Source organism: Adelges cooleyi, unplaced genomic scaffold, assembly GCF_023614345.1.
Source record: "Adelges cooleyi isolate 19-005CV unplaced genomic scaffold, UGA_ACOO_1.1 ACOO_flye_CR_arks_rails_tigmint_CR_PRNA_793, whole genome shotgun sequence".
In the NCBI taxonomy this organism is placed as follows: Eukaryota; Metazoa; Arthropoda; class Insecta; order Hemiptera; family Adelgidae; genus Adelges; species Adelges cooleyi.
The window spans coordinates 415,014-434,662 of NW_026096506.1; the positions used below are offsets into that span (position 1 = coordinate 415,014).

A 19,649-nucleotide genomic window follows, 5' to 3' on the forward strand; every position below is an offset into this window, starting at 1 on the left:
CGGATGGTACCAACCCGTGGGGCAAACTTTACAGATGGCTCAAGAAGGGCTCAAAAGAGTCATCAATCTTGAGAGCCCTACAGCGCACCGACGGGACTTTGACGACCAATGCGACTGAGACCGTTCATCTCCTAATGGACACACTTATTCCGCATGATGTCGCCCCGCCTGCTCTTCCTGCCCCGGCTGGACACCGTAACCCGATCATGGCAACGAAGGAGTTGCTGAGATTAGCTCTTTGGAGAACCGCTCCGACTAAGGCGCCTGGCCTGGATGGCATAAACGCCAAAATGGCTCGCATGGCTTGGCCGATTATTGGTGACCAATTTTACGCTTTGGTTCTAGAGTGCTTTCGGAACTGCCACTTCCCTGACAGGTGAAAAGAGGCGGAAGTTGTAGTCATTAAGAAGGGACCAGAAAAAGACCCCACGGTGCCGAAATCTTACAGACCGATCAGCTTGCTTCCCACGCTGTCCAAGGCTGTGGAATATGTAATCTGTGATCATATCACTCGGGAAATTCAACCAAACCTTAGCGGCCTTCAGTATGGTTTCACCAAGGGACGATCTACAGAGGATGCGATTCAGGACCTCTTATCCTTTGTTGATGAAACTCCGGAACGGTACGCCCTATGTTCCTTGTTGGACATATTCGACAATCTCGTATGGCCCTCCTTAATGAGGGATATGACGGCGCTTGGTTGCTCAATTGATTCGATGGCCATTACCCAGAGCTACCTGAGTAACAGACTGGCCACAATCGTCGTCGTCAGTGTCGTCGTCGTCGTCGCCGGCACTGCTACTACTTTCAGTCTCTTCGTCTGTGCTCTCCGCGTCGCTGACGGGTAGTTCCATCACACTCGACGTGGATGATGAACTGCACTCCTCCTCCTCCGAAGACATCGTTAGATCTGGTGATAATGTAATTGGTCAATTTAGTTTTATACACTCGCACACCAAGGTTGATGTACTTACCCACTACGTCGGTTAACGAGAACACCCTCTCTATTCGCAGCTGTATTCGCCTCACCGCTTCCGCTGCTGAAGCGTCTACCTCCTGTTTCACATTTTTTTTTTTTACTATACGCTTATATATATATATAATTATTCCCTTAATATAAAATCGACTTACGCTCATCGGTAGTATCACTGGCGACCCGTTGTCGTCGTCATCATCATCGTCGTCGACGTTATGCACCCAATTGATATTAAACGGTGGCGGCGAATTTGGCGGCGATGGTGGTGAATATCTGTAGTGCATTTTGATTTGGTTGTATGTGTGAATGTGATTAAATGGTTCAGTGTGTTCGTTTATATATGGTGTGCGTGGTTATTTCGTCCCTCCATTTTCTTTGTGTTATCATTGTACGCGGTCTAACGGGAAATAACCTTATCAGGTTTCGACCGTCAGGTCATCCACACTATCGCACGGTGGTGGTGGTGGTGGAGCAATGCTCACACCGTCTGACTTGATTACTGGTGTAGTACTCGTCTTCTCCTCCTCCTCCAACACGTCGTTCCTGTTATAATTACTATGTACTAAAATTATAATCAATAGGTTTTTTTTTTTACTTACTTATCTGTGTAACCGTCAAGTAACTCTGCTAAATTCCATTGTGAGGTAGGCATCATCATCGTATTAACATTTTCTCCCCATATTTCGTCGCACAGCCGTTTGTACTCTATGACCGCGATTTCTTTGTAATAACTTGGTTCTCGCGGCGGTAATCCGTGTACAGGATGATTCATCATTGCGGTGTACACCTCATCGACCGACATTGTTGCGTATCGATTTATCACCTCCAGCGTCATCGCATTCTTCATCGTGTGTGTGTGTGTGTGTGTGATACCAGTAGTGATAACAGGATTGTGATATAAGTAGTGATACCGGGATCGTGATACCAGGATCGTGATACCAGGATCGTGATACCAGGATCATGATACCAGGATCGTGATAGCAGGTTCGTGATAACAAGATCGTGATACCAGGATCGTGATAACAGGAATGTGATAACAGGATTCGATACGGCCAAAACATACTACTTACCTCTACATTTTATTTTCCTACACATAAATGTAATTATTGACTATTCGCGCCGGTAAACCGAATTTTAACTTTAGGAAATAAACTTAAAAGTTTTGTTTTTTTTTTTTATTCTCTTATAGATATAAGACAGTTTAGGGTTCGTGCTTTTTGATTCCAGTCGAGAAGCGAGAAAAAGACACGCTATTAAGAGTTATTCGAGATTGGGTTATACCGGGAACAACAATAATTAGCGATTGTTATAAAGTGATTAGTGATACTAATGAATAACGGTTATAAAAGAAAAACAATTAAATGGGCTAATAACGCATGTATTTTCATTAAATGACATTTTTAGAGTTATGATTAAAAATTCGAGGGATATGCGCACATGACAGTGAACCACTCCGTACATTTTTAAGATCCCGACACCACGTTAATATGGTCAATGACTTTCTATCGAGCCCTCTGCCAATGTCCAAGCCTGTCAAACCTTTCAGCCCAGGAGAAATTCAAGCGACAATCAAAAAATTACCTAAAGACAAAGCTCCTGGTAATGATCTTATTACCAATAAATTATTGATGAACCTTTTCCAAAAATGTATTCTCCTTTTAATCTTTATTTATAATGCTATACTCCGACTTTCCTACTTTCCCCCTATCTGGAAAATAGCCGTAGTTATTGTCATACCTAAGCCCGGCAAACCAAAAAACTTAGTTATGTCATACAGGCCTATTAGTTTATTGCCTACATTGAGCAAACTCTTTGAAAAATTACTATTAAAAAGAATTCGACTGGTCATACAGGAACACAATATAATCCCTAATACCCAGTTTGGGTTTCGTGCAAGGCCTTCCACAATTCATCAAATCCACCGACTGACAGATGTGATCGCTTCATCTTTTGAAAACAAGCAATATTGTACTGGCTTATTTCTTGATGTCGCTCAAGCGTTCGATAGAGTTTGGCACAATGGTTTACTTTTCAAATTGAAAAAAATATTTCCAGCCTCTTTATATCTCATTATAAAATCATATTTACAAGATAGAAAATTCATTGTCAGACAAGGTTGTGCTTATTCATCTTACTACTCAATTGAGGCCGGGGTCCCTCAAGGTAGCGATCTTTCTCCCGACCTTTATAAAATATTTACTGCTGATATGCCGCAAAGTTGTAACACATTACTAGCTACTTTTGCTGACGATACAGCTATTCTAAGTCGTCACAAAAATATAAACGATGCGGCTCACCATCTCCAATCACACACTAACGCTTGTGAGAAATGGTTTAGGAATTGGAAAATCAAAATCAATGTAAACAAGTCCAGTCAAGTCACCTTCGCCCTCCGTCTGGAAATAAGTCCCGCTATAATACTTAACAATACAATTATCGCTACTCAAAATGAAACAAAATATCTTGGTCTAACTCTTGACAAACGTCTAACCGGGGGACCACACCTCAAAGAAAAGAGGAAAAAATCAAATATCAGACTACATCTTTTGCGCCCTCTGCTAAAGTCTAATCTGTCACTCAAGACTAAACTGCTTATATACAAGTCAATAATTCGTCCAATATGGGCTTATGGAATACAAATATGGGGACCAGCTAAACTATGAGACCAATACAAGCGTTCCAAAATATTACACTGCGAATGATTACAAATGCTCCTTGGTATATAACAAACTATAACTTACATAAAGACCCGCCGAAACTGATTGAACCGGCGGCGCCGGTAGCTGAGGGTGAGCACGTCCTCCTGCTCCGTACACGAACTGGCCGGGTTCCGCCGCCCCACAAATAGGGCGTACTCCTCGCTGTTCCGGTCGTGGCTGGCGTTGGGCTTGAATAACACCAGCTCGTTGAAATGCTTGAAGGCGTGCCAAAGTAGACCGCAGTACCTCGTATCCACGACGTCGAATAACTTGACCATCAAGCTACCGCCGATCGCCAGTGTCGCGAGGCCTACGTACAGCTCGGTCAAGATTAGGGCCGCATTACGACGGGACTCGTCAACCGACTTGTCGTGCGACGCCTCGTCAGCACCGTCGGCGACCAGGAAGCGGACAGGCCGCACGCCGGCCGCCCGCAGGATCTTGGCCACGAGACACGCGCTGCGGTCCTCGCTCACCTCCTCCTCGTAATAGACAAGGCGGGGCGCACCGCCAGCGCCGCGAATGCCCGCCGAGTAGTAGGCGTAACGCTGCGGGACAGCGAGACGACGGTCGAATTGGGCGGTGCGGCAGCGACAAGTACCTGAGTCATTCCGCCCGGCGCCGAACAGAGATCGACGGCGCACGAGTAGGGATCCAACCGGGTGATAAGAAAGGATAACTTGGCGCCGGCTCGGGACAGGCTCGTAGTAGTAATAATGGCGTCATAATCGGAGCCCGGCGACCACGGCGCTGGCGGCTCGTCGTTTGCGCAACTACAGGCTTGCCCACCGGCGCACACCGTTCGCTGCGGCGAGCCGGTCGCGTTCCGGACGTCGCAACAGAGACCGCCCATCATCCAGCCCGGCGGATTGGTGAACATCTTGAGAGGACCCTGTGGGCACACGTGAGCGGGAAGAGGCAGCGCCGCCGTCTCGGCTCGCTTTCCTGAGCACTTAAGCTTTATACGCGCCGTACCGCATGCGAGTGTTGTAACAGCGGACGTACGACGCCGATTCGCGCACCAGCGTTCCGTAGTAATCTAGTCCTTGTCGATATATATGGCCGATATCCGGGCCGCCGCACAGTGGTCTAAAAGCTAATTTAGGTGGAATAAAGTCAATTATTAAAATTCATAAAAATAGGTATTTTATGTTATTAACCCATTATATATAAGTTCTATATAACAAAAAAATAGAGTTTCAGATAATATTAACACTATCAAGCGGCGCAAGCGATAAGTAAAACATAATAACGCGCTCACAAACGTCGAATCGTTCACCGATTGTACATTACATTTTTTTAGTATATTATACACAGGTAAAATTTTTTTTTTTTTTTTTTGAATTAGTTTCATATAAGTAACGAATTCGAAAACTTAGGTAAGTGTTTCATATTAATATTATAAATATTTATTATTTTACTATTAAAACAAAGTTAAAAAAGTAGTAAAAAAATGTTAATATTGATATTTCAAAGCGTATAACTAAAAAATAACCCATAATAATCGTTATTCAATATACATACAATATAGTACTTGTTCTTCAGTACCAGATCCCAAAATTTGGTTTGCATCCATTTGCATCTGTATTTTTAATATTTTTTTTTGTAGGTAGCTCTAGCAGCAGTGTTGGAAGAAATGATTCTGAAATTGACGACAATTTGGATTGGAATAACACTGATTCTCGGTATTTTTCTTATAATGATTTTTATCAGCTATTAAAAAATAGAGGTCCACTAAATCCCCATTTTTTAAAATCGAGAAACTATTTATTTGAAATTTTGAGGGCACGGTATGAAAATGTAAAATGGGAACCGCAATACACATTAAGTTAGTCAACCATTCAATTTTAAAGTTTACTTTGGTGTTACAAAGACTTTGGCGTAAAAGCCATTATAAACTTTATTATAATTAACTAATGTAATATGAATATTTTTAAGGACAACTTTCCGAGGAAGCACAGGATGCTCGAAATAAAGACTATAAAAATTATCGCGAACATCACTCGCGAAAAATTAGTAGAGTAGCTCAAAATGAAGACGTTCTACACTTTTTACTTGTCACTTCAGATCCATATATTTCCTCAATTTGCAACATACCAAAAAAAAATGAATTGGACAATGACGTAAAATCATTATTAAATTTAAGTTATAAAACAAATGAAGAAGTTTACGAAAGTTAAATTTCAATTAAAAAACAAAATATTATGTTTATTTGCATCTTACAATTATACGTGAATTTAAAAATTGATATAAATTTTGAACTCTTTGACCCCAAAAACAATAAGTACCACTTTTTTATAATTTTTTGGACAAAATCTGAGGAAAATTTGATCAATATAAGTTTTTTCCACCTAAAATTGCGTTTCAGACCACTGTGCGCCGGCCTGATCTTCGACCGGATCGACCGCGCGGATCGACCACGGAGCAGGTGGGAATACGTAGCTGTAATCAGCATTCCGGTCTAGGAGGTTGGCGAGTTGATGGAGGCTCGAGCATCCAAAGATTGCGTACGGTCCATCGTAATCGGGCGCGGCCATGACTGCCTGTTAATTAATCACTGATGAGATAGCGAAACGGCCGATGACGTTTGTTCGCTGGGCCGTCGTCGCTGACATTCGCTTGTTTCGATTCACAGTCGAACCCTTGCACGCAAGCCGCGATCAACAAATCCAGTGACGTTAGCCCGACCAAAGCATGCGAGGTTGTAGATGTCCGACCAACGTTCCGCCCCTTTTTATACCGGCTCGATGAAGAGTCTACGGTGGCGGCTTGGCGAGGGGTGGGCGGTCGAGATTATATATAGCCGACGGCGGACTATCGCCTACCTCACTCCCGGCCCCAAAGCCGCATCACAATCTGGAGAACTTGATTGGCTGACCGGCTGGCGCATGCGCCACCCACACCCAACTCTCGGGAGTGGTGGAAAATTATTCGACGTACCTTGGAAAGGGTGGCCAAATAATTCACCGATTCGGGAGCGCGGGGGGTGGCGCATGCGCCACCCGCACTCTGACTTTTTATCCTTAGGATGCGCGTTAAACTATGTTTTAATGGAAGCAAATCCATAATCTTGTGCGAGGATTCATTTTAATGATTGTTGCCTCACACCAAAGTCTGGACCTCTTTAGCAACGGTCTTGCTTCCCTTGCCAAGGGGACCCACAGTGGTCCGGAATCAAAAATAGTTGGCCAAAACCCCTCCTACATTTTTTTTTTTTCATATATTTTTGTGCTTACATATTTTGAGAATGTTTGAGCTATTTAATTTCAAATAGTTAGTTTTAATTCATAGATTTTTTGTTGGGAAATAATATGTTTAAATTGGTAATAATCGTTTAAAAAAAAATAACCGCTCATTACCGCCAATTTTGCTAAATTAAAATGTATAGCTTTAACATTAAAAAAATTCGAAATCTTGTTAATTACGATTAGTATAGATATTAATAAACGATTTTCAATGATTATTAGTATTATTTTGGTCGAATAATATTAAGTAATAACTGTACACAACGAAGAGTCTAAAAATAGAACTATATGCTATCTAAAATTACGATTTTACTATGTTTATTCACGAGACTTCACGCCGTTTTTTACGCTACATTGTAAAGGCTTATCTGCTCAATGATAAACTCTTTTCATATCTTGCGCTTTTTTGGTAACGAGCTGTTTAAATATAACTTGCACCGAGAACGCTATGCGTTGCAACTGCAACGCCGGAACTCTAGCGATTTATTTATTTCATTTATTTTGTGACCTTTCCGTAAACATGCAGGCTGCAATTAATTTACCTGTAGTTAAACGTATTGATATTCATGAACAAATATTTAATAAGTCGTTTCAGTCGTTAGCTGAAAAAAAGTCATTCGCCCAAAATTTTATTTTTAATATTTTAAAAATAGATATACATAATGTAGAGCTACATGATGCGAAACAAGTAGTTATTAAAGTGTTAGCTGCGTCTTTTTTTAAACAGGTAAGTTTTTATTTAGTGTTTTTATAAAAAAATTCAAAATATGTTGTAAAAATCATCATAGATACATCACAAAATCTAATTTTAATTAATTTTTATATAATTATTTACTTTTGGACTTTTAACACTACATGCCTACATACGTTTTTTTGAGTGTCAGCGTTATTGTTAATTTAATTGTTTGGTCATCAGTCTCAAGTCGCCGGAAGCACTGCCCGCATTTATTTAAAAAACATGTAATCTATATTGATGACGTGGTCATCATATAACAACTGCTAGACGTTTTTTTAAGAACCATAAAACATCATCTGAGATTACGGGTATTGATGAAAATTTAATTTTTCGCTGCAATGTAATTCTACAAACATTATCATGCGGTTACACAGTAAATGCGGATTTATTTGGCAAATATTGTTGGGATACGGCTATATTATATACAACTATGTATGACTGGTATTACATGCCACCATCGGTTCACAAAGTTTTGCTGCATGGGGCATCTATAGTACGTTCATTTTACCAATAGGGCAAATGAGCGAAGAAGCTCAAGAAGCCCGAAATAAAGATATTAAATACTATAGACTAAAGCATACAAGAAAGACTTCGAGAATAAATTTAAATATTGATATGTTTAATAGATTATTATTGTCATCGGATACATTAATAAGTAGTCTCGGCAAAAGTTAGAGAAAGAAAAAGCAACTTTTGCCATGGGTTAAATATTATTACTCGGATTCGAAGACTGTGAAAATTCTAGTAGTAGCGATTATGATAGTAGTGGTGATGATTAAAATAATATTAAAAATTATGTAAAAAAAAAAAAATAATAATACAATTTTTTTTTTAATTTAAAAAAAATGTGCTTTCAATTTTTTTTTTTTTTTTAAATATTATTACAGTATTATATATTAGATGGTTGAAAATGAGTTAAGTGAAAAAAATAATTTTGGCCGACTATTTTTGATTTTTGACCACTGTGGGACCTGCGCACGCTTATGCTTTATCTCATATTAATACATTTTTTTATGCGTTGTTAAATAGTATTGATATTCAACATTTTATTTTATTGAACTTTACTGTTAAGTAAAATGTGTATTAAATAATACTCATGCTAGAAATGAAAAAATATTTTGATCGCCTCGGCTACTTATACAATTTTAGTGGGTACCTTTTTAAATGTTCAAAATAATGTAGACCTTTAATTAAAACATTAATTATGAACAACAGTCTAATTTTCATGACCAAAAAAAATAATTTTTTAATTAAAATATTAGTTAAGTTTTACAATCTGATTTAGACAAAGATTTGTAATAAGACGTTCGTATATTAAAGTAGTGGTTCGGAAAAAACAGTTAATATACAGCATAATTTTACAAATTGTGTAATTGGATAGAATAAACAATATTTTATTAAATATAGTATTTGACTACATTTTTTTATAAAAAGCGATAATTTTTGCATAAAGCTTTTATATTTTCAATAAATATAATAAGGTTGACTGATAATGATTAAAATTCATTATTAGTAGAATAGCGTTAAAAGAATGTTAAGTATTATCAAAATTTAAAATATGCCTATTTAAGAAATGTACTATACAGAATAGTAGTGTAGCCAAAACAACAATATATTTCATTTTTTTTTTTTGTTAAAACTTTTTTTCAATACAAGTTTTTCGTCACGCAGTAAAAAAAATTGTTATGTGTAATCCCAAATGTTTTACACAACTGTAATGATTATACATAGTTTATAAGGCAGATGTTACATTTATTTTTTATAAGAAAACGTGTACAAATGGCTATGTAACACAAAGTTGTATTATACACTTACAGAAAATAATACAAATTTTTTATATTTTTTTTTTTTTATAAATGATTAAACGATATGACGCAGTTGAAAAAAAAACATATTAAGATTATCACAATTTTCCAAACTATTATAACAAGTACCCACACAAACTAAAAAAAAAATCAAAGTTGAGCGAAATAATATTATAAGTTTAAAATGTTATAAAGGGATGAATTTAGAAAGATTAACATAAGTTTGTGCCTTTTATATACTAATAAAGAGTAAAAAAGCCCAAAATGCTGGTTTGACTTAAAATAGTAATTATTATTAGTAGGTAGTTATTAATTGTATATGCCGAAAAGTATTAAAATAGTTAGGTACACATAGTCGATTAGACAAATATTGAATTTCTAATACGACACCGTCTACAAATGACTATGTACACATAGTCATTGCGTCTATATCTTGTACACGGGATCATCTTTGCGTTAAAGACCTTGACATTATTGTATGGTTTTTACACACAATAAATATATTTGTTTATATACTTGTGCAAATATGAAATTTAAATATCAATGCGACATCTAAAAAATTCAATAGCAATTAGAGACATACACATTAATGTAATTGTATAATTTAAGTTTTTTTTTGCAATTCAATAAAAAAAAAAACTAGGCTAGAATGCCTGATAGTAAAAACCATTCGTTTTGTCTCTCAGTTAAACTTCAGCTAATAGTTCACAGAATATTACAATGACCTTCAAGTTCTCTATTTCGTTGCTATCCTTTATCTTAGCTTCTAATACTGTACTGGGAGTTTCACATAGAGATCCTGAAAAAGATTATGAAGCTACAGATACTAGTACTGTACCGGAGCCAACTGAAAATGAAGTAATTCTTGATATTATTTTTAAACTATTTGTTTAAAACTATTAGTTTTTTGTCGAAGTTTTGCTTAATCATTTATAATATACAGGTTAAAGTATTCCTATATAGCCATTTTAGTCTAGGAAACAATAATTATTTTAGCATAAGGACTTATAATTAAAATCTTTGTCGCAAAGGCCAAGCTCTTGGCGACCCGACATAATAACTTGAGCGGCTTTAAATAATAGAAATAAATATAATTTTCGCTATATTTTGCTTAATTTAATAACTGTTCCTACTACTGTTTATTTATTAAGTTAGAATAACAGCTGTTAAACTTTTTTAGCTCCATAAATAAAACATTATAATTATTTTATAAATTACAACCACAGGTGAAAGAATGACGCCGAAATTACTATGTGTTTATAATAATTATATATTGTCAGGTAGGAAAAACGGTCGGCCCTCCGGCAAGATATAGATTTCTTTTTGGCCCACGAGACTGGGGGCTCACTCAGTACGATTTAGCACAGGTAACTATAGTTTTTTCAGTAGCCTAAATTTAGATTATTGCATATTTTAGAATAAGTACATTTTTTTTTTTTGCGAAAATAAATACGATGACATTTTGTTGTTCGGCGTAAATTTGCCTTGTAATGACAACAGCAAAAAAAATACATTACAATAAATATTATTAATTGACCAATTAACTAAAATATTATGTATTTTTAATAATTATTAATTATCAGACGGGACAATCGGATTTGGAATGGATCGGAGATCATTTAGACGACCCTGAAGAAATATACGCGACATATACGGTAATTATAGTTTTAGCAATAGTCTAAAACATGTATGATTTAGCATTTTTTTTTTTTTAAGTGAAACTTCTTTACATTATAAGAACAATATTGGTATTATCAAGAAGTGTATGTAGTAGTGTAAATAATGCACACTATGATTACTCATATTTTCAAAAATAATTTAAACAGATGTGTTGGGTATTATTAACTCACATACTCAAATTCAGGTATCAATAATCATTCGAAGTTAATCATGACATAACAAACTTTTCATTAAAAAACATTTTAGTTATTTAGAGAAAAGTGGTAAATTAGATTTAAGCTGTGTAAAATAAGTCCAATCAAAGATGTTAAAAAAGTTTCAAATAATAATGTATCTATCAATATTTATGGACTAATTTATCCAATAATAGTTTGCGACGCTAAAAAACCAAAACATTTTGATTTACTTTTAATTAGTAGTGATATTCATAAGCGTCATTGTTTTATAGCTGATTTTTCGTGACATACGTCTAGTTTATCTTGTCACTGTGACGTCACGCGTCTGAACAGATCAGGGGTTCGAAACTTATGGTCGGACGTTAATGTTACCAGTAAAAGGGAAATATGAAATCACGGTCCACTGTTTAGTTATTCTGACTAAGATTGGGCATTTGTTACGAGTTAATCAAATATCAATAGCATTTGTTTTAACTTTTTATTTTAAAAACTGCATTACTCAATTGTTTACACAACCATCAAAAGAACTATGTTGGTAGCACCTCTTCACTTATACTACTTTTAAACCGTAACGGTCGCCAGGTGTCAAGATGAACTGGACGAGTTTTTTTAAAATTTGTTTTATTAAAAATATATTTACAATCTGTAATATTAGTTACAATAAGTAAATTTGAAAAAAAAATATAATACAATGACAGGACAACGTGAAAGAAGGGGGTGTCCAGTAACACTACTTCAACTAGATACTGGACGAGTTTACCTACAAATCCAATTTTTTATTGAGGAAAGAATACAGCAAAGCGTTTTAGGAAATCTATTATAGTAGTTGGTAAAAAAATTGCCAAATAAGTTGGCACAACGGCGGCGGCGCAAAAAACGCCAAACCAGGGGTTCTCAGAATATTATGTTTACCAAATAAATCAACAAATCAGCAATTATATTGTTGGTAAAAATTAAAAACTTATAAAATTAAGCTTAAATATTTATTTTTAATTTTTTGAAGCTATGCTTCTTATGGGACGCCTGGGCGCTGGGGGTCAACGAAGAAAAACCGTAACGTAACGTTCGTCTCGGTTTGCATAAATACATCTATAAATACGCTCGACATATTAAAAAATGTTAAATGAATAATATTTATTATTACATTAGATAATTACAATAGTTATAAGGCCATGAGGGTAGCAGACATATAAATTATATATTTTTCATATTTCATATTTTTTTTATTCACAAAATTGGGTACGAGAAAAAGAAGATTTTAGGCTGGTAGCTGGAGTGATTCTCCCCAAATTCAGCACGCTGGCTTGGGACAACTGTCCGACGGTCTCTACCAAATTTCGAGGAGTTAGGCCCAATTTGGCGCCGCACAGAGGCGGTCAAAAATTCGACTCCCCCCTTTTGGGCTAGAAGAACCAAACTTAGTGACCACCTAGGTAGTGGTCAGTAACTGCCAGGCACCGAGTTTCGGGTAGATCGGACAAAAACTGCGCGTCTGGCAGCAGTTGACATCCGAGGATTAGGCAGCTGCCCAGCAGCTAACGACTGGAAGCGGTTAAGCCCCCAACTTTTGCATACCGGCTCAAGGCAACGGCCTGAAGGTCCCTGCCAAATTTCAAAGGGTTAGGGCAAAACCCGCGACTACCAGAGAGGGCTGAAAAATCGTTTCCCCCCCCCCCCTTTGGGTCTGCGGCCTTAAAACTCGGCAGGCGCATAGTACGCAGACAAATAGCCCCAGGTTCCGGTTTACGAGTCGTTCGCGCTAATACAGCGTGTTTGGTAACCGTCAATACCTTTGGATTTGACGGTTTTCCATCATGTCTGAAAACAGCTCCGCTGTATGGGATTGCATGGGCAAAATCTCCACGGAAGCGAAGACGATTTATTTTGGCCTCGAAATGGAAGTAACATCCGTGGGGAACATAATTAGGGAGAAGATCGAAGCTTTGCGTCATCCCAACCACAAGTTGAAGAGGGTGTTGGCGGAAGGGGTACAGGATGCAATGGGAAGCCTAATGGATGCGACCTGTCTTCTCCTCGACAAGCTAGAGCCATTGAAGCGAGCGGACTTGCAATTTAGGGGAGCGGAGGCAAGAACCTGGTGAGGTAAAAGTCTCGCTTACCAAGCAGGATTGGGGCCTACAGATGGCGGTGGTCACTGCTGGACAGGACGTCGTCAACCGGATCATCTCGCAGGGGAGACTGAAGATTGGCTATGTTTCGTGCAAGACGCGTCTGTGGCATGACTTTAAGCGCTGCTACAAGTGTTTGTCTTCAGGTCACGAGGCACGTGAGTGTAATGGCGTGGACAGGAGTGGATACTGCCGCAGATGTGGGAAGACAGGCCATTTGGCCAAGGATTGCACGGAGTCGGTAGAGATCTGTGGTGCGTTTAGAGAGAAGTTGGAGGCAGGTACATCCCAATGATCCGCTTTTTACAAATCAACGTCAGAGTGTGCAGAGCGGCTCAGGATCTGATGTTTCATGAGGCGCGGGTGATAAACGCGGACATTATCATATCATTGTCAGCGAACAATATAAGAACGGAAATCAGGAGAATGGATGGTATAGCGACCGTACAGGGAGATCGGCAGTGTTTGTGGCGTCTAACTTGCCGATAGACATCGTAGGCCCGCCGGAGCAGGGTTTCAGGTGGGTGCAGATAGATGGTATACGAGTATCGAACGCCCCACTACAAGAGTTTGAAGACTTCTTAACTTGTCTGTAGGACAGCGTTAGGTCTGCAGAAACACCTGTTATTGTCGCTGGAGATTTTAACTCGAAGTCACCAGAATGGTCAAGCCCTATCGAGTGTGACAAAGGACGAATGTTAGCTGATACAGTAACGTCTCTCAACCGGTTGGTGTGTAACAGGGGACTGGAGCCCACATTCGTGCGGGGCGCTTCTAGATCGTTCACAGATGTCACATTTGCCTCATCGATCCTGGCTGCCAGAAATAAATATACTTTTAAAAGATAAATCAACAAAAAACTAACTAATTGGTCTGACGTTTAGCATTAGAATTCATAGTGACAGCTTCCACTAATGAAGCTACTTTAATTTATCGTTAATTGACACTAACTATATAATATTCTATATTGCTGTGGAAATATATTAGTAGTCACTTATATTAAAATAAATAATCAAATAATTACACTTATGCGTTGATGATAAAAAATAATCACTATTAAAGCCGCCGCGCCGATAATAGGTTAAATCAGCAAAAAATAACTAGTTATTAAAACCTAGGAATAATAATAATTAAATTAATTTCAATTGAATACTTTTAGGTGTAATTTTTTATTTTATTCCAACACAAACCTAATATTCTAACGCAATATTTTTTTTTGTTATGTAACCCAGGTTTTGCTTCTAAATAAAATGGGATTGGATACTGATTACTTATTATTGTTTTTGCCCATCTTGCATGCGACATTTTATGTTTGCTAAAATTAATTTTGGACAAATTTCGTTGGTTGAAATTTTATGAAATTCTCAAAAACATTTCAGGTGTTAAAAGAGATATGGTGTAAAACGGGATGTGATAAAACAGGTTACATGAGTTATGCACAATTGACCGAACTTGTAACACCCGATCTACATGGACACATGAATGCCTGGTTTACAGAAAATTTCAACGGTGGTAAATATAACAATAATATTCAGTATTTTACTTAGCATTTAAATATTAAACACAATTCGAAGAAATTGGACTGATATTGCGGATATCAATAGTGATGACAATATGGATGCAATTTCATCATATTTGTTTTTTTATGTTTTACGCGTTAACCTTAATATTTAAAAACGGAATGAAGAAGTAAAGCACAGTCTGTGTGGACATGTTTTTAAAGCCAGGGGTTAACATGTTTTCTAAGAAGGTTTTTAATGCATTAAAAAAAAATGGTAACACCTATTCAACGTATGTTTCATAATTTTCATTGTCTACGCGACAATGTCTACCAACAATGCCTGACAATTGTCTACCTGAAAGATAATTAGATGTAGTTACAAAAACTGTTTTGGTATACGAATTTATGGTAAAAATCTCAAATAAGACATGTGCTAAAGAAAGCACATATCATGTAAAAAATAAGTAATTATTTAAGTAGCGAATCATCGCAAACAAACAGCTTTCCTAAAAATCATTTGGATTAGTATTAATGGAACGCTTTGACACACCAAAGTTAAATCAGATATTGATTTAACTTTTTTCCTTTTTACTTCTCACTATTGGTAATATACCATGCGGATAAGATGACATTTTTTTCCATTTCCTTTTTTGAATAAGCTACAATACAGTTCTTCTGCAGCAGACCATTCAAATAAAATCAAATATATTAAATTGTCTTTTTTTTTTTTTTGCTCGAGAAGATTTGATGAAATACTATACACTAATATTATATAGTATAGAGTAAAACGAGTATTTGAATAAATAGCACAACAAGAATAAATTAAGTGATTAACACATTACTATTGATAAAAACATATGGTAATTACAATTTAGAACAATAGATTATATTATTACATAGAATATATAATATAGAAACAGTGAAACAATAAAACACTAGTATTATGTAAAAACTGGACAGTTAGAATAATCCTCGAACCCTTAGTTAAAATGCTATTTATATTATATTATATATTATTGTTTGTATATTTTAATCATGCCTCATGGTATTATTAATAACCTTTATGTTTCTAAAAATGTCAGCCATTTTGTTTAAATGAGTAATTTTTGATTCGATAGGTATTCCGTATTGCTTTAGGTAGTTTTAGAGGAATATATCAAATAGTAACCCCATATCCCATACATTAATTAAATCAAGGGTAAATTGAGCACAACGTGATAAATGACTAGATATTAAAGTTACTGAGTACTAACGTATCAGCAGCAACAGTGCTACTAAGTACTTAAGTAGCTAAATAAACTAATTAAGAAGTTCGGAAAACTACAAAATAATTGTACCTTGATCTATAATAATAGCTTTGATATTAAGCTTTTATTGTTATTAGCTTTTATAGTTGTTTTAACTTGCCAATAGTTTCTATGGAATTCATATTGTGACTAATTTAAACTTTAAATTAGTCTTACATTATAAGTATATAATAAGAAAGTAATTAACAATAAATAAATCAATACATTTCATTTTTTTTAACTGCGAGTCTAATTCATGACTAAAAGACCGATAATGTTGACGAATCTTAGTCGCATACATTGTTTTTAGTATTTATTATAGTATATACTATATAAATTGTAATACATATTTATATATGGGTCAAAACGCCAATTACCAACTGTAGTAAACCTACGTGATGATAAGTTATAGCTCTAACAAGCACGTTCCCACGTAGGACGTGCCCGTATAATAAGTTAACTATCATTTCATCATCTCTATCCCATTTTAACTATCTTTACATCATTTTCTAAGTAGCCAAGGCGAATTGTTGGTGAATTGTAATCGAACGCGACAGTATATCGTAAATGGTTGCTACTTGTTAACTTGGTTGTTTTTAAATAATAACACTCATTTTTTTTTACATTAGTTTTAATTCATATTTTATTTGTATTTTGTTCATGCTTAAGTACCTACAATAAATAATTAAACATAATGTTTAACCTAACAAATCTGAAGTGTTTCCTTTCTTTCGTTCGTGATCGCCGAGTCGTCAAATAAAAATAATATTGTAGTAATCACCTCTGGGGATCACTACACAACGAACGTTTGGAGTATCCCTTCATAACTTTTTGAAACTTTGCCTGCATGGCTATTACGATGAAAAGAATGTTCTAAAAATTTTTGGGATTTTTTTTAATATTATTTTGGTTAAGGTCGTATAAGGTATTTTCAGTTTTTTTGATTTAGTTTTTTTTTATAGTATCTTCGGCCAACAAAAAAAGTTTCAGTCTACTTAAAGCATAACGGCTAAAATGATAAAACATGCAAGATGATTTCTAATGCGGTCAGGTTGGCAGCCTGTGTAAAGTGGATCTCGGATGTTCGCGGGGCAACGGGCTAGAAGTAGCCATATATTTGGAGGGGAGGATGGCCAGCGGATGTGTGTAGCGAGTACCGGCCCGACAGCGAGTGCGGTAGCCGATGCACCTATTATGTGCACGAGTCTACCCAACGTTCGAGATGTCAACGGTGTAGGGGAAGAACATATGTTCCCTGGTTTGAAATCACGTCAGGGAAGTCTAGTACCAGGAATGGTGTGGGAGTGGTAGTGGATGAAGAGATGAAAGCAAACGTGGTAGGAGTTGTGAGGAAAAGTGATAGAGTAATAATAGTAAAATTAATTTTAGGGAGTAAGGTATTGAATGTAGTAAGTGCTACGCTCCGCAAGTAGGGCGTAAAGAACGTTTGAAGGAAGAATTTTGGCAAGAGATGGATGAGGTGGTGCAAGGAATACCGGGACAAGAGGAAATTGTGATCGGTATGAAAGAGTACACGAAGGTTATAGTTTTGGAGAAAGAAATGAAATGGGCGAGAGAGTACTTGATTTTGCGCAGGCGTATGAGTTGGCAGTTGTGAATAATTTTTATAGGAAGAGAGAAGAGCATTATATAACTAACAAGAGTAAAAGTTATAGATCACAAATAGTGGATTGTAAAGTAATTCCAGGGGAAAGTGTGGTAACGCAGCATAGGTTAATGGTCATGGATTTCTGGTGTGAAGGAAGCAGTATGAACAAGAGAAAAGAGCAGAAAGATAAAATGCCAAAGATTAGGAGTTGGAAGTTAGCGGGTGATAAAGAAAAGTTGGTTCTGAGGAGAATGAAGGAAGAAGTAAATTGAAGCATGGAGGGAAATGTAGATGAAATTTGGAATAGGGTAGTAAATGCTATAAAAAAGGTGACGATGGAAGTTGTAGGTGAGAGTAAAGGTTAGGTTAGGTTAGGTTAAGTGATTTAACGAGATTTAGAAGACCGAGTTCTATGGAGGTGTAGGACTATGGTGGCCGACCGCATGTAGTTGGGAGTGTAAGGCGAAGATAAAGAAGAAGAAGATTTATATTTTTTATTAAAAGTTTTGGGTAAGGAGAGAAATGTAAAAACTAGAACGAAATAACATAATACGTAAAACATACATTTTGCTCGATTTATGACAAGGAACGATTAGGTATATTTTATTTGCCCCGCACGAAAATCTTAAGAAACGAATTCCAAGGTATTTTCTCCAGAACGATTAACTTAAAGGAGCGAATTCCGGAGTATTTGTTCCGGAACGATTACAACAGGGAGTAACAAGGAACCTATTCCGGAATTAGTTCCGAACTTCTGTTAAAAATATAATAAAACTTGAGATAACTGTGAATTGATAAACGAAAATCATAACACCAATAATATTTGCGTCATTGGAAGTATTAGGTTTGGCTGTTACTCTTCTGTAAGCCTCGCACTTTCCACTTCCTGAATAGTGGTCGGCATTCTTCCAATCTAGCATAAAACATAGTGAGAAGGGGCCATGCAATTTATTGTCTGGTGATTCTCTTCGCCGCAGGTCATGCAGAGTTTCGTCCTGTCCTGGCCTTAGCATTTCACTGCCTTATGGCGACAACAGAAACAACGGTCCAGCTTGCGCGCTAACGGTCAGATACCGTCCGATATTGACAAACAAAAAAATTAAAAACTTATGATTCACGACGAGTTGTTCTCAGTGGCACCCCGTTAAAATAGTGTTGGGGTAAAATAAAAATAGATTTTTGTTTTTGACAACATTTTTGGTAGCTTAAGTTGTTTCATAAAATAATTATACAAACCAATAATACATGCTATGGTATCCGCTATATAAAATGACTAAAAATTTTGAAAAATGTTTCGTTATATTAATCTTAATCTAGCATTTTTTTAATTGTTCCAGATCAACAAAAAATAGGCAAGGAAGCGTTTATGTCAGTGATGTATCATACGTTAAATCATCAACAAATTGAAACAATTAATTCTAGGTTGCAATGAACCCGAATATTTTACACTAAATTGAATTATTGCACAGTGACGATATTATAACAGTTGACACGTTTAAAATATAAACTTGACTTCAATGCATATGAACCGTGGTTTTTTTTTTACAAGAAGGTAGTGATTAGCTATCAAAGTGCATACATAGAATGCTCATGAAACTATAACTTCCCCACAACCAACTATAAATGAGACTAGGTTGTTTATATTACCTTTAGTTAATTACGAGCTGTTACTGAATTTATTTAAAAACAACACTTAAGTACAAACGAGAAAATCGAAAACTTCATTCGCAGTTTAAGTGATATGACTCGAATCATCAAGTTGATCGTTAGCTCAATATGTTAAAAAAATGGAGAGAAGAAGCTTTGG

The 19,649-nt window shown here is 36.4% G+C and overlaps 2 protein-coding genes across 2 annotated transcripts; one reads left to right on the forward strand and one right to left on the reverse strand.

Moving 5' to 3' along the window:
- Positions 1-442: 442 nt before the first annotated feature.
- LOC126845476 (uncharacterized) lies at positions 443-1,465 on the reverse strand. The gene is made up of 4 exons (XM_050584124.1): positions 1,132-1,465; positions 975-1,056; positions 728-910; positions 443-480 (listed from the first exon to the last, which is right to left on the reverse strand). Exons 1-4 carry the CDS (start codon positions 1,258-1,260, stop codon positions 443-445), a joined length of 432 nt encoding a protein of 143 aa, XP_050440081.1. The 5' UTR covers positions 1,261-1,465.
- An 8,666-nt stretch (positions 1,466-10,131) lies between these two features.
- LOC126845483 (uncharacterized) lies at positions 10,132-19,364 on the forward strand. The gene is made up of 5 exons (XM_050584130.1): positions 10,132-10,319; positions 10,742-10,828; positions 11,045-11,116; positions 14,826-14,958; positions 19,180-19,364. Exons 1-5 carry the CDS (start codon positions 10,182-10,184, stop codon positions 19,272-19,274), a joined length of 525 nt encoding a protein of 174 aa, XP_050440087.1. The 5' UTR covers positions 10,132-10,181; the 3' UTR covers positions 19,275-19,364.
- The last annotated feature ends 285 nt before the right edge of the window (positions 19,365-19,649 follow it).

What these genes read in the sequence shown, in the direction of transcription:
- LOC126845476 (XM_050584124.1), bottom strand. Translation starts at nt 1,260, where the DNA reads ATGCACTACAGATATTCACCACCATCGCCGCCAAATTCGCCGCCACCG. An exon ending in CTCGTTAACCGACGTAGTGG is followed by an intron (nt 911 to 974) that starts GTAAGTACATCA and finishes CATTATCACCAG; the next exon opens with ATCTAACGATGTCTTCGGAG. An exon ending in TGTTACTCAGGTAGCTCTGG is followed by an intron (nt 481 to 727) that starts GTAATGGCCATC and finishes CATATTCCACAG; the next exon opens with CCTTGGACAGCGTGGGAAGC.
- LOC126845483 (XM_050584130.1), top strand. Translation starts at nt 10,182, where the DNA reads ATGACCTTCAAGTTCTCTATTTCGTTGCTATCCTTTATCTTAGCTTCT. An exon ending in CGGAGCCAACTGAAAATGAA is followed by an intron (nt 10,320 to 10,741) that starts GTAATTCTTGAT and finishes ATATATTGTCAG; the next exon opens with GTAGGAAAAACGGTCGGCCC. An exon ending in AAATATACGCGACATATACG is followed by an intron (nt 11,117 to 14,825) that starts GTAATTATAGTT and finishes AAAACATTTCAG; the next exon opens with GTGTTAAAAGAGATATGGTG.